Raw genomic sequence first — 24,171 nt, 5'->3', positions numbered from 1 at the left:
AATAGGTTTAGTTTGGTTCAAGCTTCAAGTTCATATATTGCACAGTGTTACAGTTGACAAGGTCAGATTTGGATAATAAATACACTAAGTCAATTAGTTCATACTTAAGTATCATCCCAGAAAAATCAAAGACTGGCACTGACTGTTGGAAAGGGCCCTTCAAGTAAAGCTGAAGTATGAGCTTCTGTAGCCACACTTAATAGCCATTAGCTGGTCTTACTTGTAACAGAGACTCTGAAGTGGGCTTCTGGGTGGCCATATTCTTCCCACACAGAGTGGAAGCATGAGAAACGATTGTGTACCACCCCCAATAGAAGATGACATGCCTGGAGGACACACAGGTGCAATAAAAACACTAGGTCAGTGGGGCACTTGTGCTTAATTTATTTGTGTCCTCTTTGCAAAGGCTCTTTAACTGCTGCTGGATAAAGGTATGCTCACATAAAACTAAGAGAGACAGCTTGCAAGTTTCTGTATATGGATAATTTAATTTTTTCCCCAATACATTAATTAAAGTCCTGGAAATTTTTGGAGCTTATGTTTACAGCAGCCTCTGGGACCAGCCCTGCTGGAGTGAAGAACCACTGCTACTTGAAGCAGGTCAGGTAATCTTACGGGGTTCAAATACTAAAAGCCCTGGAATCATCACCAGTGCTGGCCAGGGCAAGGTCTGACCATAGGCTGAAATGCAAAAACAATAGCTTGTTTTATAAGCTAAATTTATTTTTCAAATTTGAAATTTAAAAAAACCCCATCTTTTAACAATTGATTAGTTTTTTAATGTAAGGCAAGCATATTGCATCAGTCAGAGCTCACATACTGTCAAGCACATGATTCAAAGAATCTCTCCCTCCCAGTTTAAAGATACGAATACAGTTTCTTCAGAATTGCAGAAGGGTAAACATTTTGAAAGTAAACAGCTCACAGGTACAGGAACACCACCACCAAATCCAAGATACTTCACCAACTCGTGACCAAGAGGTAGCAAGTTCCAAATAACCTTCACTAGTAACTAATTCCACCACAGAAAAATGCAGATGAATTATACCAAAGCAGTTCTGTGCTAACCAAGCTAACTGAGGGATGCCTGGTTTGCAGCTGCTGCCATATGGCTCCTTCCTGGACAGAGGGAAGAGCAGCAGGCTGAAAAAGTGGGATTGCATTTCTTACTTGAAAAGTGAGAAGCTGTGATGCAAGAGCAGAGCACACAAGAGGAGCACCAACCATCATGCTGAACAGAGTCATGTGATCTAGTTAAGCAGCCAGCCTCAGCTCTCACAAACAGCAGTGTTGGGGAAAACCCAACCCAGTACTTTTGCTTGTTAGTACAGGAAGGATGCTACTGAATCTTCACCAGCATTTAGCTTCCTACCTGAGACGTTGCCTCCAGGTACAAACAGAGGTATCCAAATGCACTGCAGAATTGATTTAAGATTCTAGGCTTCACTCAGCTCTCAATAGATGCTTCTGATGTTTTTTTGAAGCATAGGTTAAGTTTACTTCCACTGATCCATCTCAGATCTATTCCCCCCCCCACCTTGCCTTTCAGTTCACAAAAGTACAAAAAGGTTCTTTCTCTTGCCCCTTAATGGTACCTTTCTACATACCCAGTTTGCTTCCTTTCTTGGTACTGCCCCTTGAGAACCTAGCTTTCTCAGGGAGCTCATTTTTCCCCACAGTGCAGATTCCTGCAACCCTCTGCTTTATCTTGAGACTTTTTATCTTGCAGCTTTCATCTTGAGAAAACTCCATCAGGTTGCATGTGTGGTTTTCTGCTCAGTGTATGTAAACTTTCGCTTTTCTGTATTCAACTCCAACTAGCATCCTGTTATCACAGGCATGAGGAAAATGGCAGAAAAGAGGGCAACATCATAATATACGGTGTTAGAACAATTCATTAATAGACAAAATTACTGTGATTTAGTGTATTCTTACTAGAAAAGGGAAGCTAGAAAGCAGCAGACTGTGGTCTTAGATTTGGCAAAACTCCAAATTAATCTTGGTTAAGTGGAATGGAGAAAGAAGGAGCATGGTATTTTCTAGACACTATGCTATACAGTTTATAATAAAATTGCTCTTCATAATTTATACCCAGTTGCTCAGAAACTTCCTGCTAATGAGAACCTGAAAATTCTAACCTGCTTGGATCCTCATAATTACACCCCTTTCTTCTAATCTACCATGCTGCTATACTTAAATATGTTGTGCAGTAGTGCAGTACTACATCATGAAATACAGAATGGAGTGCTTTGGTTTAGCACTTCACTTTTTTGACATGATTTTCCACTGCTTGCTCAGTGATGGTTTCATCTTCTTCAATATTTTTTTTAACCTTTTGGCCCACCAGATCGAAGATGGCTTCTGGGGGAAATCCCTTAGGCTCTCCCACCTTCACTGTCAGCATGTCAAGTGTCAGTACCGTACCTTCAGGAATTGTCACTTTTGCCACAACAGACTTTCCCAGCTACAGGGGAGAAATTAAAAAGAAGACATTTAAGTCAAACAGATTCCTAGGCTTGGTATACCAAAAAAGGCTAAAAAAATACTTTGCAGTTACTTGGGAACAGGTTTTGTCAAACCGCCCTCCCCATTACTTCTTATTCCAAAAGAAGGTTGAGTTAGCATGGAAACCTTCACTGTAACTGGGCTGCTAGGAACATCCAGATCCTTTCTGAAATCAGATAATAGCTCACTGGAATTTTTCAGAATCAGAATGGAGGGAATCTGATTGGACTGACTAGTATTCTAGCTTAGTGTAAAAGCAGCTCATATACAATCATAGAGACCTATTACTCCTATTACTATTATCGAGTACTTTGTAGTCAGCACTGGTGAGGCCACACCTTGAATACTGTGTTCAGTTTTGGACCCCTCACTACAAGAAAGACATTGAAGTGCTGGAGTGTGTCCAAAGAACAGCTGGTGAAGGGTCTAGAGAGCAAGTCTTAGGAGGAGCGGCTAAGGGAACTGGGACTGTTTAGTCTGGAGAAAAGGAAGCTGAGGGGAGACCTCATTGCTCTCTACAGCCATGTGAAAGGAAGTTGCAGCGAGGTGGGTGTCATTCTCTTTTCCCAGGTAACAAGTGACAGTACCAGAGGAAATGGCCTCAAGTTGTGCCAGGGGACATTTACATTGGATATTGGGAAAAATTTCTTCACCGAAAGAGTTGTCAAGCACTGGAACAGGCTGCTCAGGGAAGCGGTTGAATCACTGTTCGTGGAGCTATTTAAAGGATGTGCAGACATGGGGCTTAGGGGCATGGTTTAGTGGTGGACTTGGCAGTGTTACATTAACAGTTGCACTCAATGATCTTAAGGGTCTTTTCCAACCTAAATGATTCTACGATTCTACTCAACTTTGTTAACCACTGGATGATATACATAGAACTCCATTATACTTAAAATTGACAACATTATGCTTTGGTAAAAATAGTTACTGGTTGCCAGAAATAGCAGTTCATAGAAAATGACAGGTCTACACTAACGTTACAGAGCGCCAAGCATAAACACTGCATGCTGCTGCTTAGCAGCAGAAATTTTTGAGTGCAGAGGCAGAAACACTGCTGCAATAAACAATTAGCGAGCTATTTCTCTGAATAGTTACTAGCTTTCTATTATTAGTTATTATTCATTATATTAGTTATAATTAGTTATTATTAGTTAGAGTTATTCTCTGAATATAGAGTTATTGGAGGTCTAAATGAGTTTCAGCTATACATGAATCACAAGCAAAAGTTACCTTTTCATTGCAAGCCATTTCACAGGGCAAGAGTTGTTTGATTGGAGAACCCATTGCTTTTTCCACAGTACGGATGGCTTTCACTAACTCTGCCAGTTCATTTGGCTCCAGGGATGCTTGGTGGTCACTTCCTTTCCATGTTTTGTCAAGTGTCACATGGCGTTCCACTACTTTAGCACCCATAGCAACAGCTGCCACTGAAATGGCTATGCCAGTTTCATGCCCCGAATAGCCAATGGGGATATCAGGAAAAGCTGACTGATAGGCCTTGAATCATAACAGAGGTGGTCTGAATTATCAAAGTAGCAATTTCAAAGACAAAGCAAATTTAACAGTGATAACTGCAATAAAAACTGGGGACGATTACTATGCCACAAAACAAGCAGTTGGTTATGGTAAGAATAATTTTTTTTTTTTTATATTGAACAAGTCACACTGTATTACCAATGATCATGTTTTAAGAATTTCACTAGGATTATCAATACTGACAAGGAAATGGAGGTATGTTCTATACTACAACTTCTCTTACGCTTTTTTCTTTTAATTCAGTTGTACTCTTCAAGGTCTTCAAAGCCTACATCAGTGTAAGTTACAGTAACAGAACAGCGCTCTATTTTCATCGAAGAACCCAGTGGACTGATTAAACTTAACCTGTATCCAAAGCAGATTTCTTCAACCCTGTATTTAAAAACTGAAGCAATCCTTTCAGCCATACATAGGGGACTGTCACACAGTCCTAAAGGCAATTAAATGCAGCCATGCCCTGTTCTACTAAAAATAACATACTACGTGTGCATAAAGCTAGGCAAGTGCTTGAACACTAGCCAATTTGGGAAAATTTTCTTGCATCATTATCAGGCATATCCAAGTAATATTTTCAGTGAAGGAAACTATACAAGGACCTAATCCATTTTTTTCCTTGCTCTAATTCACATACAGCATTTTTACAAAAGTTTCTGGTCTAGCCCCTATTTAGAATTATGTTCTCAATACCATGCACATTCTTAATGGTAACAGCCTACATAATTTTTCTTTGCACTACAAAGCACAGGGTTAACTTGTTAACCATATGTCATATTTTCCGCTGTTTAATTGTGAATACCCCAGTAATATCTTCTATCATATTTCTCAAAGCTGAGTTCTGCTAAAAAGAGGTTCCAATGGGTATTTTTACTTCAACACTTGCATGAATTAGAGGAACATGATACATCTTCTGACTTCTCAGAAGCAAGTTCCAGTGTGCCTAAGACCTGGAAATGTATCTCAGTAAAAGTGCATACCCTTTCTCTGTACCCTACCCATGGCATGCTCTGGGTTATTCACTAACCGATATAACACGGAGATTGACATCCTCTGGCTGAAGCGGGTATGCACTGGTGCATTGCAGGAAGCAGAAGTTTGGATTGATGGGCTTCACAATCTCATAAACCTGATGCATTGTCTTCATTGACTGCATCCCACTGGAAATCACCATTGGGCGGCCTAGCCATTAGAAAACATGCACATGTTTTGTCCTAGGTCTGTATGAAAGCTACACAAGATTAAATTCTTCAAGTAAATGAATTCAGTAGAAATGGAAGCTCGGTGAACCTTTTTTTTTTCCAAGTCTGAGGGTGATTTTCTTCTAAAGGTACTTTAGATTATTTTCCAAAACCAATTGAAGGAAAGATCTAATAACTGATCTACTGAGGCACAGTGATGTTTAGCAAGGCAGCTCAAAAGAAAATGCTTACCTTTCTTTGCAGTCTTTTCCAAATATGGAAAATTGTTTGTATCTCCTGATCCTACTTTGAAAAATGGAACATCCAGTTCATGTAGAAATTCCACAGCCATCTACAAGGACAAGAAATCACTACATTTTAACACACCACTGCAGCTGGATCAAAGATAAAGGACTACCATGCTGGGAAATAAATAACCCTTCAAAATAGCAAAGCCAAAGCTTAATTAAATGGGTCATATATCTATATCCCCCAAAATACACTGCTCCTGAAACAGCATTTACTATTCCAAGGATACTAGTTTCTGATTTCCCTCCAGGTTAAGTAGTATTGAGGTGCCTTCTTTTATACTTCTATTACAAAAACAGATTTTCCACAGGTTATTGACTGGGATCCCTGTCTCAAGGCAGTCTCTTTGGTCTCCCAGCCATAGCTGGTCAAGCCAGCTGTATGTACAGCTGCTTAGTACAGGTGAGTTCCACAGCTCCTCTAACTTCAAGATGAGCCAAGATGCGGGTGACAGCATTCTTGCTTTTTTTTTTGGCACTACCAGAGACAGCAACTACCTGCAGATGGCAGCTTGCCTGTTGCAGAAGAAATGTACTGCAGGCACGCAGGCAGTCTTCCTGACACATACTTCCTGCAGGTCAGAAATACTAAACCATGAACAGAGTGTTTAAAACTGCAGGTAGTTTTCCTGAATAGATGTGTCACTCTGAAAAATTGTATGAGTATATGGAATAAGCACCTGAAAAAAAAGTAAGCGCCCAAAAAGAGAAATCCAAAATGCATTTGCTTCTAGGAGTGATACTAGAAAACAAATAGAAAATATGCCAAAGACAAGACTACAAAATAGTTTATTCAAATGGTAAATGTACTCTGCCTTGTTCTAAAAATGTGTGTGCTATACTGAAGACAATTCAGTAATTACTGGAGGCTCCATGAAAATCAGTATTGCATCAGTAAGTGGCCTTTTAAAAATTAGTACTTTTAAGGAAGAAAATCCCAAACCTATCACAGGCAAGAGATATTGAAATCCTCTATTCACATCCAGGGGAAACAATGAAATAACTTTGTCCCCCTTCAACCACCCACAAACACTTTTAATTTCGTCAGCACATCCCTTGTTGTAGTCAAATTTACTTAGTGTAAGTAAAGAAAGAGTGCTAATGTCCAAGAGAATCACATCATCTTCAAGTCAAATTTTTCTATCATAATTTTGATACAGATTCAATTTCTTGTACCTAGGATGCATAACATCTCTTTGGTATAGTTTATTCACTAAGATGCATTGTGCATGAAGACAATGAATACACTATATGAAAAAGCCACAGATCTAATCCGAGGAGACTGCACAAAATGAAACATGACAGATAGACCTCATATCTAAGGACATTCTTCATTAGGTAAATCTCTCTTGAAAATTGGCAGCTTTTCTGTAAGAGATTCAAGGAACAGGAATTAATCCTAAATAATAGGGATGACATTAAAGGGAGTGGCTCAATGGGATCCTGTTTTGTCTCCAGTGCACACTGGAGCACAGTAGATACAGGAATTACTCATAGCCTCTATATTTACTTTACACATCACTTCATTGATTTCCTCATACAGTTAAACACACAATTTAACCTCTTCGACATAACTGGAATTCCAGAGATTATGTTCAATTTACAGAAGTAAAGGACTTATTACATCAATTTATGCAACATTTGCCATAAGTTCCAAACCCATGTCTTGCAGAAATGCCACCAGAAATCTTAGGAGCTGTGTAATGTAATTACTGTTCAAAAAAGAAGGCACAAACACGTATCAGTACTGTTAGCTGATGAGGCCACACACAAAGGAGCACAGCATCTTGAGAAAAAGAGGGGTCCCAGAGGTGGAAAGTAATCTTAGCTGCTACATACGAAAGGTGTTCTGCATTGCACTACAGCCTTCAGAGGCTGGAGGTTTTAGCATCGAAGAAAGAGTGTGAGGCTTCCCCCCCAACACCCCAAAGGCATATGGGTCTTTAAGATGCCAGATACAGAAGTCCAAGACTACTGGATTTAATTGCTCTTTTCTTAACGGAGCAGGTGTTGTCCAGCAGGTCTCCTAGACATGAAGATAACAATAGAAGTAACATCACAACACCCTCTTCTCAGATCTATTTCTGAGTCCATGGCATTGGGCTATTGCAATACATGCAAAACACCTTTTTGTCTTTCAGACATCTGAAGTAATTTTTTATGGTATTTGGTGGTCATACCATCTCAGCTGGGAAACAGCAATTCAAGGATTTTGGTCAATAGGACAGTAAGTTGATAGAAGCAGTGAGAATGGCCAGAGGACTAGAAAAGACAGCAAAAAAAGGTTGAAAGAATGGAAATTGCTTAGTCCAGAGAATACAGACCAGAAGAGATGTGATAATGTTGTTCAAATACACCGAGAGGAGATAGAAGTATGGACTTTTGTGGCAGATGAGGCAGGACAAAAAATTAAGAGAAAGGCGATTAAGCTGATACATCAGGAATTCTCTCTGATGGTAAGGAGGGTGAGGCACTGAACAGATCACTTTAAAACATTAAATAAATCCTATTCTTGTCCCATTGTGGATAAGGCTACTTGCAGAAAGACACAGACATTGCTGTGCTTGCCTTATGCAAGAGGGGCTAGCTTACTTCTGGAGGGTCTCTTTCAGTTTGGTTCTCTATATTTTCTAGGCCACAAAGAACTGTAATCTGTGATCTATACTGAGGTGTAACTGTTGCCTGATCTTTCCAGTTTACACTTTTCAATTGTACATTGCATTTGTTAATACTGTAACTAACATCATTTTGAGGTAAGCAACATGCAAGAGTTAAAGAAGTATACATCTCTTAAGGGCGAACAGCAGCAGATGAGCTTCACAGAGTTTACAAGCTGGTGACTGACTGTTCAAGAGCCCACTGAAAAAAATCAGTAAATGCTTCAGGAGTAACAGGGCAAGGTGGAGACCCTCTCCATGAGAAAGGAATATAAGCATTTCTGTTGCTTAGAAACACCAACTGGGGGCTAGTAAACAGCAGAAAGGAAAAAAAAAAAAAAAAGAGGGAAATAATAGGCATTAAGCTGAGAAAGGAATCTAGTTTAAATACAGACGGAAGTTTGAAATGCTTGGAGCCAATATACCAGACAACACCAGATAGCAGTCAGATTGCAGCCTTGATCTAAACTCTCAAAGCCTTGATTGTGTATGGAGCTCAACTGAGGCCTTGTCTCTAATATGATTTACTATGCATAAATACCTCAGCATATATGGCGGGTGTCCCACAATGTCCAGCCGTCTACTCAATGATTGTAGAGACACAAGTGAACTGGCAGAAGTACAATTACTCCAGTTTCCTCATGTATTTAATACTGTTTTTACGTATTGCGCCTAAGTAATAACCAATAGACACAACAGCTGGACTCTGCCTGTTATTCCAGTATGGCTTACATACCTCATCCATGCCAGAAGCTGTGAAGAAAATGCCAATCTCTTCTGCATATTTCTTGAGCTCTCTATATTGGTCATGACTAAACTCCAAGTGGCGCTTGTGCTCCCCATAGGTCTTTCCCCATGAGTGTTTAGAGATATAGGGCCTTTCTAAGGCTTTCTTGTTGAATTTGTACTCCAGTTCACTCTTCTGGAATTTAGCACAGTCTGCTCCGCAGTCCTGCAAAACAAGCTGCTGCACACTGAGTGGACTTGCAAGTGAAACTGCACTCATCCTAAGCTTGAACCCAAGGATTGTGCAACTAATGTGCCCATCTGCAGTGGAGTTTTCACATTATCATCACAGCAATCACAGGAATGGTATGAACACAGAGTGACACAGGACCTGCAAACGCATGAGCCTTTTTATTTCAAAATGCCTGTATACTTAGAGTGGCAGTCTTGAAAGAAATCATGTAAAACTATGAAACTGAACTGACTCTTGCTATGCATGCCACTTATCTGAAGAGCTGATTTCTCTGGGATTTTCCAAGCTCAGCTGTCACATGATAGTTTTACATGAAAACAAGTGGCAGGATTCAGTAGAACAAGGAGCATGAATCTGAAGTTTCTCTGAAGACAGACAAACGGTGAAGCTAAATTCTCACTACACTATTTTGCACTTAGACCACAGTCACACGTCTGAATGCATTATGCCCTGACTTTGAGGTCCTTTCCAACCTTAAAGATTCCTAGTTTTTACTTTCATTAAAAAACAATCCAGCCACCAAGCCAGGAAACATGAAATTGCTACTCTGCCCTTAATTGGTTTAGTGCTGGACTTGATAATGTTAGGTTAATGGTTGGACTGGATGATCTTAAAGGTCTTTTCCAACCTAAACGATTCTGTGATTCTCCTTCAGTGATGACACACCATTTTCTAGCACAGGCGTACCTAATATATGTACTACCAAAACAGCTTGACTTACTGGGTGCTGTAAGTGTTACCTCAAAAAAACCTACTGCAGTCAAGTTGAACTGGAGGTTCATCAGAGACAGTTCAGCAGTTACTTGATTCTTCCATATTCAGTTAGCTTATAACACAACTGAAGGGCTGCTGCAGCCCCTCGGAGACTAAGCAATCTGCCCGTGTTTGCTGGTGTGTGTGCACGCGTGTGTGCCGTGAACGAGGCAGGGGCTTCCCAAAAGCGAATACGATGTGATCACAGGCCGCGAGGTACAGACCGAAGGCTGCACCGTAAGCACCCGCTTTGCAGGCCCTCACCACGACTGTCTCCTTGCAGCTACCTCGTTTTAAAAATTCCTCCTGTAAGTCACTCCGCTCCTCCCACACGGTGCCACCGCCCGGAGACGATGCCCCCCGACCGGAGCGTGCCTCGCGGGGACAGCGTCAGGATTCCGACCCTTCCACGGCTCTGCCGGCCCGCGCTCACCCGCACCCCGCCGCCTGCCTCACCCGAGCAAGCGGGCCTGCCCACCCGGCGGAGCAGGCAGCGCTGATGGAGACGGGCCTGCCCTGCCTGCCGCGGCGCCCCGCCGCCCCAGCCACCCTGCCGCCGCCCCGGTCGCCCCGGTCGCCCCGCCCGCCGGCGGCAGAGCAGCCCCGCGCGCACCTTGGCCATGCGGATCATGCGCTTGGCGATGGCCAGGTCGCCCTGGTGGTTCTGCCCGATCTCCGCGATGATGAAGCACGGCTGCTGGCCGCCAACGCGGCGCCCGGGGCACAGCTCAAACTCCCGCGACATGATGGCTGCCGGGCCGCTGCGCACCCGCCCGCCCGCGACTGCGCCGACGCTCCCCAGCCCCCGGCGGCGCCACCGTTCGGGCCGGTGGCGGGCGGGAAGCCAATCCGCGCTGCGGCGGGCGGGGCCGGGCGCCGCCACCTTCGCCATTGGGCACCTCCCGGGAGGCGGGCGGGGTGGTGACGCCCCTGCCTGCTGGGCCGAGGCGCCGCCGGGCGGGCGGGGCCGCGGCGGGGCGGCTGCGGCCGCGGCCGCGGCGGCGGCGGCGGCTGCGTGGTGCTGTAGGCGCGGGCGAGTGCGGGCGCTGCCAGGGGAGCGCCCTGGGCCTGCGGGCTGTCTGCCCCTTGGCCTGGCCTCCCTGGAGGCCCCGGGACCGCGCCCGTGTTCTGGCGAGAGCGAGTCCGGCACTGCTGGGGCGGGCGCGGCGCCCGGCGGGGGCCCGGCCGGCGGCCCACTGTGCGCAGCGGTGGCGGAGGCTTCCGGCGCGGCGCCGGTGGCACGCAGCCGCCGGCGGCTGCCTCCCCCCGCCCAGCCGGCCCCTGGCTGCTGCGCAGCGGTGGCAGCGGGGCGGGGACCGTAGCAGCGTGCCCCGGCGGCCAGGACGGGCTCGGCCGTGTACCCCCCGGGGCAGGGCCTGCGGGAGATCGTGTCGGACCCGACGCGCTTGCACAACCATCTCCAGCCTCGCCAGAGAAGCGTTTTCACCAACTCTGGGTGCTGTACCTAAGAGACCCTTAATAATCGTTGACACTGGAAAGATTTACAGGAAGGACTTGGTTAAGACAAAACTTTCAACAATACACCAAAATAAATTGTAAAGTGTGCAGCAGTGTGTTTGGGTCAAGACATGGGTGGCATGTCTTACGGCCTGCTTGCACATTGCATCTACAGGGTCTTGACAAAGCCCCACTCGGCTCAGCGTGGACATAAAACTGTGTGCCAAAATACTGATGTTTCATTCATTTAATAGCTTCAAACAGATTGGCAGAAACAAGTTGGACATTACACCCAGCCGTGTGGTTGCAAAAATTCCCAATAATTATTCAGTACAGCCTTTCAGCTTCATGCATTTTATAACACGGTGAGTTTCTTGTTTTATAACATGCCAAAAAATAGATTATTTTCCTGATGGGAAGTGTGTTGGTTACATTAACATGGTCTGGATTTGCATAGGTTACTGTGTTGGATGTAATTGGATGGAAGTGTGCCTAAAGGAGGCTGTCTGACATATTTACCCCAGACTAATCACAGGCTTTTCATCTAACCGCTTATTGTTTTCTTTCCTTACATAGAAGTGCACCTTGTGGAAACTAGAATTTCTGCACAGTGAAAAATTTAAAGGCTTTACACATTTTCAAGGAGATACACAGCAAAAATATTCAGAATTTTCAAACCAAATTGTTTGAATGGATCAGAATGTTCCAGCTGACTGCATTATGATTTTACCTTAAAATATATAGATAAGCAAAGTAGGACTATTTGTAAGACAAAAATAATTAAAAAGTGTAAAACATAAATGTACAATTCTAACAACAATCAAATGGAATACATGGATAAAAAATTCTTAATTCCTTTTCCCTTGAAGCAAAATTGACTCAAAGTAGGATGTATTGCTGTGGTTTCAACTAAACACCATTGTATAACAGAAAAAGATTGTTACAACAATGGTAAGTAATGCCACACACACATCCCTTCTTTCCACTTGCACTTTTCTTTCCTCATGAACTACCTACAACTTAGGCATGACATTTTGCCCAAGATTGCAGTTAACTTCTCCCAGAGCTTTAAGGATAAAGAACATTGTAATGCCAATTTATAGGTGTGAAATAAAAAGTTGGTTGTTAAGCTTGAGGAGCAAGTTTCCCTGTAAATGAAAGCAGGTTCTGCAGGTCAGTTTTACTAACAGAATAGCTTAACGAGCAGTCTGTTTGCATTTGTTGCATGTAGTGGTTTATTGACCATAACCATTGGATAACTACATTTTAACTCCAATAAAAATAAAACATGAACTATCTGTTTGAAGGTAATGTTGTCAGTCAGGAATTAAACCAAACCAAGCTATGCTGCATGGACAGAGTCCACCCAGAGATGTGTCATCTCAAAAAAGGGGATAAATTGTCCCCATTTCTCCCTTCCTCCAATTTTCTCTTGGATGAATCTGGTAAGACTAGAAAACATTGAATTGCTTGTTTACTTACATTAGTCATTTTTTTTTTCTTTTATACAAACGAGTATCTTTGGAGAAAAATGGTGAGTTAACAGCTTTGAAGAAGAAAGAGGTAGTCACATGGTTAGTTAATCGACACTCCCATCATTCCTCAAGGGCATATATTGCTTACTTTCTGTCTTCCTCCAGTATTTCTTCCATACTTTGAAAGATTAAAAATGCCACAGGCCTGTAAATAATAAAAAAAAAACAACCCCCAAAAAAACCAACTGGAAAAATCTCTTGGACTCTAAACATAATTTGTAAACACTCAGGAGTAGCATTACTGGCACCCATAGGAGATAATTAAACAGCAGCCACATCTCATGGAACCAGCTACATAAGATCATTTACTATGGAGCTTTCCTTCCAGTGAACATTTGGAAGGTTATTAATCATCCCTGTTGAGATTGTTTTGCTATTGCCCTCTTTGATAACTAAAAGGCACTATCCAGGTGGTGAATTAAGGACAGGGAAAGTGGGTAGTGGCTACCTGACACAAGCTGCTGGACTGCTGCAAGGCTAGGTGTTGGTGGAATAGGCTTGATCAAAAAAACCCGGAAGTTAAGAACTAATGTTCCAGATACAATGGAGATGTGTAGATGATAGGGAATTATCACCACTGGAAGCTGCTGACTGTGTTATGTAAGGAGTTGAAATTGCTGTTTATGCCAGTTCACTTAAGCAATCAAAATCACTGAAAGGAGGGTCCTTGCAGTCCTTTCTGTCATTAATCCCTGATATGACCAAAGAACACACACAGACTGAAAGTATCAGGCTCCTAGAAAGGAAAGGTAGACCCCACCAGTGGATTTCTGGTGATCAGAGTAAGGTTAAACTTGGAGATGAGACAGTGAGAATATCACAAATGTTTCGACATATTGGTGATATAAAACATAGGACTGCAGCTGTCTCAAAGGTTCTGCTGCTGCAAGTCACAATATTGTGGAAAAAAAAGCCCAAACCACCCCACTCCTACTCTCAGACAGTAGGAAAGGTGAGAAATTTGTGTATTGTTTGGCACATATTTTGGAAAGCTGAATGTTTCTGACTAGAGGATTTTCTGTATTTTTACCTTCAGGACACTCTTGCTTGCTTTCCCCTTGTATTCCAAGTGATGGAAATTTATTAATTTTGTGAGAAAACTCACTATGCCAGAGGAAATTATACTGCAACAATTTTCTAGGCCATACAGCTTGGTTTTTAAAATCTAGATTTCCCATGATAAGACTAGAGAAGTATATAACATATTTGTTTGCACCCATCCTACGCAAATGCAAAAATGTATCAGAAATCACAAGAGATTCAAGAGGAGAGAGGGCCATCAGCACTATGGTAAGCAAGTGGGTTAAAAAACTGACTGAGGTGGGAAAAAAGGAACATAGTTTTCTCCTTAAAAATACCTTACTGGGCAAGAGGAGGAACATTTATTTAGCAGAATTATAACTGTTGGTCAAATAAGCCAGGGTAAGGTTTGCTATCTCCACGGACCTGAATATATGTATCATAGCCTTGTGTTTTGGTACGCTTCAAAAACCAGCATGTTTAGGGATTTAGCCCATTTTTCCAGCACTCCTGAATCCGTACCTCAACTAGGCAATATGGAGGAGCTGGAGTATATATAAAAACTGTTTACACATACTTCTGTGTTCTGACAAAGGCTGCTTCTGAGAGTATCTTACTCCAAAATCATCCTCTGACAGACATGCAGACACACTTCTGACATTCTGGGCCTGTCTGTGAGGTTTTAATGGAACTGAAAATCAGTAATTGCATTTATTATGATTTTGTGGTACATATCTTTTTATGGGGTGAAGCTGAATTGGGTCTTAAGGCCTCATCTACACACCATATTAGCACCACATACTGTCCTTTGGAAAATCACAGTTACAGTAGTGTAGTAAGTCTTTTTGCTGGTATTGGCTGTTCCCTGAGGGGAACTGCATCCTTCTTCTGCTGTTCCCTGAGGAGAGACTGCAGTAACAGCGACTACTTGAACACAACCACCATACTCTCAACTGTATAGTACTATGTGAGGGACAGCCTAAGAAATTGCCTCAATTTCAAACCAGAAATGCCCTTGAGGAGCAGTAAACTGTGATGCATCAGTGCTGAAGTGACACACAGAATGGATGCTGTCTTTTATAATGCACCGAGACCTGTACATGGTTGTGGGAAGAGGACACTGTATAAATACCATTTTTTGCTTTGTCTGCTTAAGTATAGCAGACAATATAAAAAGCAGGAATGTGTGTGACCACAAAAAACCCCCAAAAACTAAAATCCCCAAACAAACAGTTCTCTAGAAACAGGTCAATTTGGAGGCTATTTCATAGGCAGGAAAGTTTCATGATAACTGAACCTGTATTAGCCATTTCTACTGGTCAATTACATGGACTACAGTCACAGGTGGATACAAGTGCAGCATAGCTTAATTAGGGGTGCTGAACCACAGTTACAGAAAGAGATCTGAGTAAAATATAGTCCCTACAAAAATGGAAATGGTTACATTTTGTGTAATAGGTAATACATACTTTGTATGTTTATGAACAGTTTCTAGAAAGAGAATAAAAAGTTAGAAGTATGTTGCAAGTATTACTAATATACCCCATAATGGGCCATAATAACATAATTTCAGGAATTATATGGGGTTGAAAGCCATACCATAATCTGTTGAATGTTAAGACTGTAAAAATTAACTAACCATTTATTAAAACACCATACACTCATTATTGGCTGTGCAAAAAAACTTGTGAGTGTAACCTTAATATAGAATGCATGTAAATGCTGAGACTAATTACAATGAAGTTTCACCCAAATGTTAGCTGATTGAAAGAGCAGTTCATTAAGAAAGTATTTCTTAATTGTAGTATTTGTCTAATGTGCTACATCTCGCTGAATTTTAGTTTACACTGTAATATACTATACTTGAGACATTTTTCAACTAAACAATATGGCTTGCAGCCCAAAGCCTGAACTTGTTCCTTGAAGTTCATTAGGTGGTCTAGGTTCTTCCTACACAAATGCTTACTACCAGCTCCACAGAACAGACACATCCTTCTTTCTTGGGGCAAGTCCCTTGTTCAACCATCAGGTAAAGAAACAGGAAAAAGATGCCTCCAGAACACAAAAAATTAACTTCTGGAGTAGTTTTACAATGGCAGAATACCATTTTGCCTATCATAGTCTAAAATGACAGAAGATTGAGTCCCTGTGCTTTTGTTTATACTGTATTATAAAGGCAGTAGAATTGGAGGTAAGAGGATATGCAGCTCTACATATATAATTCCAACGTAAAGCACAAAAGCAAGAAACAAATAATAACAGTACAGAAACTGTGGAACAGTGAGAGAACTATTGCAACTCAGGCAGTTTTGTGCTACCTACCACTTACTTCCTCATGAGGGTGTGGCAACACCAATTCCAAAATTGTATTCAGTGAAACTCTGCGTAATATCTAAAACCCTGGTTCTGTTGGAGGTTTGTCTTTTATTTCAGTGGGTGAGCAATGTCACACTGAGGATTTTATGGACGTATTTATGCACAATAACGAAAAGTATACTTTGAACAGAATAGAACAGAACAGAAAAGAACAGTTCCAGTTGGAAGGGACCTACAATGATCATCTAGTCCAATTGCCTGACCACTTCAGGGCTGATGAGAGTGCGGTAGTTGTCACACTGATAGTTGTCACACTAGCGAAACTGAATTTACATGCAGTAATGCTTTATTCAGGAATTCAGAGCTTGAGACAACAAGTGCATGTGGTTTATGCACTCAGACACAAACAGACTTTTATACAGTCCTTGGCTGGCATGACAAAAGACCTTTGAAGAGTCATGGTCCTTGAAGCAGGTAATGTGCTTGCAGCTTTGACACAGTTTGTAGGAAGAGAATTCCTTGATGATCCAGTGATGATGACCATTTGCCAGCAGCAATTCCTTTTGTATATCAAGATCTAGCTGGTCCCTAAATTGAGTCATTTCTGATTTGCCCCGTATTTGCTGCCAAGTTGCTGGGTGATACTTGGCAAATCACTAAAACAAGCTTTTCACACCTAATTGCCAATTTGAATTCTTTATCTCATGGCTGGCTTACTCAAGGCATTAAGATTTAGTTTACAGAAGCATTGAATTCTTGCAGCTACAAATCAGTAGGAGAAATGTGCTGAACCAACACAATATATATAAAATACCTGGTCTTTGGCGTCTCTAAATTGGCATTCAGAATAAATAGACACTGTTCACTGTAATCTTGTACTTCAGTTCTACTCTGTAGGAGCAGAGGAGTGAGTAGCATACACTCTGTAAATTAAGGGCAGAGAGGGGGAGGAATAATTCTCTCTCACCTTGCTGAGAGGTGTGTAAAAGTAAATTACTGCTTTAAAAAGCTTCCACACACTTGTAAAAGGCACAAGGGAAAGCCATAGGACAGAAATTAATAAATCTGTTGCCAGAGTAGCAGTTGAAAAGTATGTGGTGCCGAAAGCCTGGGGTGACACACAAAACAGTGAGAATAAACAGAATACTTAGTGTCAGGGTCCATGGACCCAGTAGTCCCAAGTCAGCTTAGCCTGGGGCTGTCAGTCCCACCTCAGTGGTGCTGTAGGAGTGCCTGTCTACACCTCAGCCACCTGGCCTGCTTGGGTGACATCACAGCTTGACCTCAGATCTGACTCATCACTGCAATCTGTGGGCTGAGGTCACAGCTGAAGCCATTCGCAGCTGGTTTGTAGATTTTAGTCACAAATTCTCACCAATTTGCATTCACTCTCATTGTGAGAGGCACATCTTGAATCTGGATCCAGTTCCTTGTCTCCAACAGATCAGAGGGCACAAGGAACAACAGCTTCAGGTCCTGACATACAGTTCAGGCTTCCAGCACCTTGGAAAGAAATCCTTATGTACTATTGCTCTTGGAGGTGAAGGTCAACTGGGCCTGCTCTTTATGAACAGACAGTGCTAAATACCTCTATGGAACGAGCATTGAAGGGAGAGACTGAGATCATACCACCTACCTCAGAGAAGCGCCTGGCATTCTTGCGCCAGATGAAATGCATATGATGGTTGGTAAATATGAGATAGTCTGAGAAGCTTAAACTAGCCATAATTCTGTTCACCACTCAAAGATACTTGTCAGTGTTGCAAGGCAGTACAACATAGCATTCTGCAGATGTCACTCCCTTGGTCTGCATTTAGAGTGCAGTTTGGGTTCCTCCTATGTTCCTCCTAGGCCTTTCAAAATCCTAATATTTCCTGGGAAAAGTAACATACTTAGGTAGATAACTTGGCAAACAGAAGACAGGATGTACTTCCTGCTAGCACTTACCTAATAAGTTTACTTCTTGGGAGGCTAGCATGCAATAGTTCCTGCCAACGCTGTCTTGTCAGTGTTCAACCTGTGCTCCCAACTGTGGGGCAGTACTGATTGTCTCTGACACACTACATATAGTTCTAGTTGTTTTACTCCAGACTGTTGAGAAAGGAGGTTCATGAGAAAAGAGCCTCATTTTATTTTCCTTCTACCTCTTATTTGACCTGTTCTGTGTTCTCATGGTAGAACTTTACAGATAGCCCTACCTGATAGTTTTCCCCTCAACACTTTAATACTTGTAGTGTACTGTGTTCTAGCAGCTGTATTTTATGACACCATGCATCTCACCATAACACTGAAAGCTCATGCTATCATCTCTGCCTTGGGCTTGCAAGACTAAATGTGGGAAGATGCAGTTCACAGAAAAGAAACAACATATCAAAATAATATGGAGGAACTGCTGAAAGTGGCAATTAGTTCAAGTGTGGTTCCGTGAAAGCTCACAGCTCTCTTTTATCCTCAGGTCCCTTGTGGAGAAAAGTTGCCTGTTCTACATGCTTATAGCCTACCTGTGTGAGCTTAAAGAGGTGATTAACAGTACTTATGTAGGGACTTGAGGATACTTCAGAACTCATGCTTAGCCCCTGTCAGATACATGTAGGCTCTTCAAGGAGGACGACCTCCATGTACAGAATGAGAACCAGGCTTTCCTGGCCCTAATCTAGTAAGTGGAATTCAGGAAAGAAGAAAGATAAACATATTCCAATAAGATTTTTGCCTATATCCACTTACCTGGGTGTCTCAGCCAACACACTGGTGGCTACCAGCCATAACATGATGATGCTCAGCAGTCATTCTGGCCTTCTGGTTCACATGGAAATGATTTTGAGTGACAGGAAGCAAATATGTGCTTGAAGACTGTTTTCTTTTCCAGAGGAAGGGGTTGTTAATTGACTCTGTAATGATTTTAGGCGGCCAGAAAGAGGATGTAAGTTTTAATGATGAGGAGTTTGCTTATACTTTCAAAAGTACATGTTTTACTTTCACGTAGCTGAAACTGACAGAGATGCCATGTAAAGCAGCTGCTCCTGGTGCAACAGCTCAGAGATAGAAAACGATTCCTGGACGAGGTAGTGCCTATAGGTTTGGTCTTCCACATCATGGTGACCTGTGGAGGAGTAGTGTACTCCCTTGGGGATTGTGCTAATGGAAGGAAATAGGTCTCTCTTACACGTGTGGTGATGGAAGGAAAGAGAATTGGACTCTGACTGGCAAAATAAGCATTCCCATGGATTGCAATCAATTTGGAAAGGTAAAAAGAAAAATCCCTGTCAATAAAGAATGACTTTTCACTTGTACCAAAACCTTCTTTGCTTGACTTCCTTACTTGCAACAGTCTGCAGTAAGTTGTGATTTCTACTCAGCATGTACTGCAACAATCCCTTTATTTCAAGTGGCTGTCATTCATTTTAGGGTCAATTAAACCAATTTAAAAATATCACACTTTGAAAAATAGTTCACAGCAGAAACAGACTCAGAATTAAAGAGTTATTTGTAGTAGCTTTCTTGCATGAGTTGTTTCTATGCATCCAGATTCTTCTTGGGCACTTGTGACCTGTGTTGGGTTTGGGCAAGGTGAGATACTCATTCTGTACCTCATGGAATGCTTTTGTGTCTACAAATCAAATCAAGAAAAGGCCACTGTTTTATTGTTTCTAAGGAAGCCGACAGGAATTTAGTGCATGGAAGGAGCATTAGATTCTTTGCTAATATTTCAATTAGATTTACTACATTAGGCGTTGCAGAAGTTCCACCGTCAGTGATACTGAAGGACTCAGAGAGTCTAGTGTGAAGAAGGAGCCTTGGGAATCCAATCTGTAGAACAAAGGTATGATAAAGATTGTCCAGAAAACTTGATGGAAAACAATTTACTGAATGAATTTTTTTATATACTACTGAAGGGAAATTTCTCACTGAATACTTCTTATAGTACTGGGGGAATTTGCAATTTCTGCTGTGAATTAAATCGGTCCCTTCAGTTACGTCAGAGAAGATGAAGGTGAGGTCATAGAATGGCAAGACTGGGACTTACTACCTGCACAGGTGCAATCAGTTTGATCAGACATGCTAGGAAGTTATCCTCTGTAGAAAAGTACTTTTTCTCTCAGGTCAGTTCTGTCAGGTAGGCTGACAAGTCTTCCTTTGGACTGAAGAACTTGACATGCAGGGCACTCTAAAAGGACAAGAAACTATGAAGACAAACATACCTATTGCTGCTTTGCAGAATAAGGACTGTTATCTTTCACTAATGAAGAATTCAAAATGTTCTGTGAACTTGTTCTTTAAGATATGAGTGACAATTGCTCTCTTCCAGTCTTAAGGAACTCTCCCAATTGCCATGACCTTTCAAAGATGATTGAGTGGCCTCACAATGACATCATTCATTTTCCTTGTTAGCATGAATGCCAGAGGAGAGTAGATTAAACACATTTAATAGGCCAGGGATTTGGGGCTTCTTACAGGCTTCAGCTGTTCTACATGGTAAGATTTTTCTTCCTCCTGGTAATGAGCCTTTAACCTGAAAAGGGGAATCAATCAGCTGACTTGAAAATGTGTTCCAGAAATGCCTATAAATAGGTAATTTTTTCTTCTGTCTCTACATATTCCATCTTCTTCATGATAATTAATGGGTTTTGTACCAAGAACTAAAATGGACCCTTTAAGCACATTATCTCTTGTTATTTATTTCATGTAGCTCTGTAATAACAGCACAAAAATGTTGACCCTCACCATCTTTATGTAAATGGAACATGCTCTAAGAGTAGCTTTTCCTCTGATTTTGCCTCCTCCTTTCAGAAAAGCAGATGCTTTTAAGAAAACAAATGGCAATGGCATCAAAAAGCCAGTCCTAGTTTTCCTTGTGCTTCTAAGGAAATATGATCCGTGAGGAGCCACATGCTTTCGTTTCACTATCAGAAATACACCTATCTCTGTAGTGGATTTGCATGCGCCTAAACCAGATAGTCCACCTTGAGTTACAAGCAAATTTGGATCACCTTATTAGGTCCACTGTAAGCAAGTGATCCTACCCTTCAGGAATCCCAAGGCTCTGCAAGCAGAGCAAAAGTCTGGAGCAAGGAAGACTTATCCTGGGTGGAGGAGGACCAGTTTAGGAAACACTTAAACAAAGGACATATGTAAGACTCTGGGGCCTGATGGGTTGCGCCCACGAGTGCTGAGAAAGCTGACTAATGTTATTAGGAGGCCATTCTTGATAATCTTTGAAAGGCCATGGCATTTGGGAGTGTTCCTCAAGACTGGCAGAGCGCAAGTGTCACACTCATCTTTCAGAAGGGCAAAAAAGAAGATCAAGGGAACGACAGGCCAACCAGCTTCACGTAAATCTGTGGGAAGGCAATAGAGCAACTAATCCTGGACACCACTTCCAATCTCAGGAAGGACAAGAAAGTGATCAGGAGTAGTCAGAGTGGATTTACAAAGGGGAAGTCATGCTTAACCAACTTGATAAACTTCCACAGTGAGCTGACTAGCTTGTTGGATGACTGGAGAGCAGTGGGATGTTATTCACCTTGGCTTTAGTAGGGCTTTTAACACTGTCTTCCACAATGTCCTAGTAGACAAGCTGACAAAATATCGGTAAAATGAATGGACAGTGAGGTGAACTGAAAACTGGCTGAACAACCAGGCCGAGAGGTTGTGATAAGTGGCACAAAGTCAAGTTGGAAGCAAGTCACTCATGGTACACCTCAGGGACTGAACCTGGGGCCAATACTGTTTACCTTCTTCATGTACCTGATTGCTGGGGCAGAGTGCCACTTCAGCAAGTTCACAGATGATACAAAACCAAGAGGAGTGGCTGTTACACTGGAGGGTTGTGCTGACACTCAGAGGGACCTTGATATGCTGGAGAATTGGGCAGAGGGGAATCTCATGAAGTTCAACAATGGGAAATGCAAAGTCTTACACTGGGGTGAGAATAACTCCAGGCATCATTACATGCTGGGTGCTGAGCAGCTGGAGAGTAGCTCTGCAAAGACCTTGGGGTCCTGGGGGACAAGACACTCACCATCCACCAGCAATATGCCCTCACGATGAAGAAGGCCAACAGCATCCTGGGCTGCATTAGGAAGACCATTGCCAGCGTGTCAAGGAAAGTGATCCTTCCTCTGTACTCAGCACATCTGGAGTGCTGAATCCAGTTTTGGGCCCACAGTACAAGAAAGACATGGACATACTGGATCAAGTCCAAGGCAGGACCACAAAGATGATTAAGGGACTGAAGGATCTTTCATATGACGAGAGGCAGGGAGCTGGGACTGTTTAGCCTGCAGAAGTGATGGCTCAGGGGGATCTTACCAATGTGTATAAATACCTGATGGGAGAAAATGAAGAAGGGGGAGCCAAGCTCTTTTCCATAGTGCCCAGTGACAGTACAGCAGCCAATACACACAAATTAAAAATAAGAAAAAAATTTTTTAAAAAAGAAGACATTAAATCTGAACACAAGAAAACACTTTTTTACTGTGAGGGTGGTCAAACACTGGAACAGGTTGTTAAGAGAGGTTGGGCAGTCTTCATCTGTGCACAATACTCAAAACCAGACTGGAGACAGTCCTGAGAAGCCTGCTCTTGCTGTCCCTGCTTGAGCAAGCAGGCTGGACTAACCAGCCTAAGCAATTCTGTGACTTGTCTGCCACTTCTTTTGACAAAAAATCCACCCTTAATGTCTAATTCCTTATAAAAAACCTCTACATTGCATTCTTCTCTGGGTCTTTTAGCCCCAATCAATCCATTCAAAAAGGGGGGGTTAAAATATCATATTCCCAAGACTTTACCTTCATCATATTGCTTCATCTGTAATTCATATTATTTCAAGTATCCTGTCCCCATATTTGCAAACCTGCCTCTTATTATACCACTCCTTCCTGATCTCTTGTCATATTGCTTTCTGCTGTTCTGCTCTGACAATCTGTCCCTCTGCTCTCTTCATCTTTGTGCAGCTCTGTGCTTCCCTTAGGCATGGAACAATCTCTATCCTTTGCTCGTTCAGATTCTACTGAATACCAAGCACTGCTGTGATGATTAGAGATACAGCTGTAACAGCAACAAAAAGTAGCAGCACTGCACCACGTTTATTAGTTGTAGGTACATTTCTTACTTTACCTTCTACTTCTGAGTGTTCTTTGGAAAGCAGCTGCTCCTCTTATCTTGGGATGTTTGTGTTTAACATAGCAGACACTACCAGCAGCGTCTCCTCTTTACTCCATCCAATTGAATTCTCATGGCAACAAATCAGCATGGTAAACTGAAAGCAGTGTTGGCTTGCTGTGGCACTGGAGGCCTTGTAGCAAAAGACATATTTGTCAATATGCATAAGAAGTAAGGGTGAGACCCTTCAAGCCCTCTCACCTAGCTGGTGAGTCAGTGCTTCCCAAGGCCTCTCTCTCATGAAACAACAGCCTTCCTTCTGGAGATGAGAATTACACACATTTAAAGGCTAGTAGCCTCTCTTGGGTGTTGTAGCAATAAGCTTGTGTCTCCAGTGGGATTGTCTGAATGTGTGAATTGCTCTCTGCTCTTCCAAGGTAGGCAGAGTGGGCAGCAGGCTTATTCAAGCTGTTAATGTCAATATGAGTTACAGACCCTGGCTTGGTTTTAATTCCAGCCCTGTCAAAACAAGGTGAACAGCTGCAGCATGCGTATGAAGTGCAGATGGGCTTAAATTGAAGGAGAGTGAAGTGTAAGCCTGTTTTCTTTGTGGGCTTTAGTCTTCATTAACCCATTTAGTAGAACTGTTAATAGTAGTTGTAACTGCCCAAGTCAGCGTATGTGCAGTGATCTCTACAAGTCTGCATTGAGGGAGCTTCCAGCTTGATATTAAGTGATGCGCAGGGTAGCTGCTGTGAAGCAGGCAGATGCTGTTAGCTTTATGTGCCTCTCAAACCAGTTCTTTTTGGCTCCTGTAACTTGCAG

At 42.3% G+C, this 24,171-nt stretch overlaps 1 protein-coding gene across 1 annotated transcript; it reads right to left on the bottom strand.

The window, feature by feature from the left end:
* Window positions 1-1,433: 1,433 nt before the first annotated feature.
* NANS (N-acetylneuraminate synthase) lies at window positions 1,434-10,661 on the bottom strand. Its single transcript, XM_075726556.1, has 6 exons — window positions 10,530-10,661; window positions 8,921-9,136; window positions 5,472-5,571; window positions 5,066-5,220; window positions 3,739-4,005; window positions 1,434-2,464 (listed from the first exon to the last, which is right to left on the bottom strand). Exons 1-6 carry the CDS (start codon window positions 10,659-10,661, stop codon window positions 2,255-2,257), a joined length of 1,080 nt encoding a protein of 359 aa, XP_075582671.1. The 3' UTR covers window positions 1,434-2,254.
* Between the last annotated feature and the right edge of the window lie 13,510 nt (window positions 10,662-24,171).

Source organism: Pelecanus crispus, chromosome Z (assembly GCF_030463565.1).
Source record: "Pelecanus crispus isolate bPelCri1 chromosome Z, bPelCri1.pri, whole genome shotgun sequence".
NCBI classification, from domain to species: Eukaryota; Metazoa; Chordata; class Aves; order Pelecaniformes; family Pelecanidae; genus Pelecanus; species Pelecanus crispus.
Note: the sequence above shows the minus strand (reverse complement) of the source record. Positions and strands in the feature narration are given on the sequence as shown.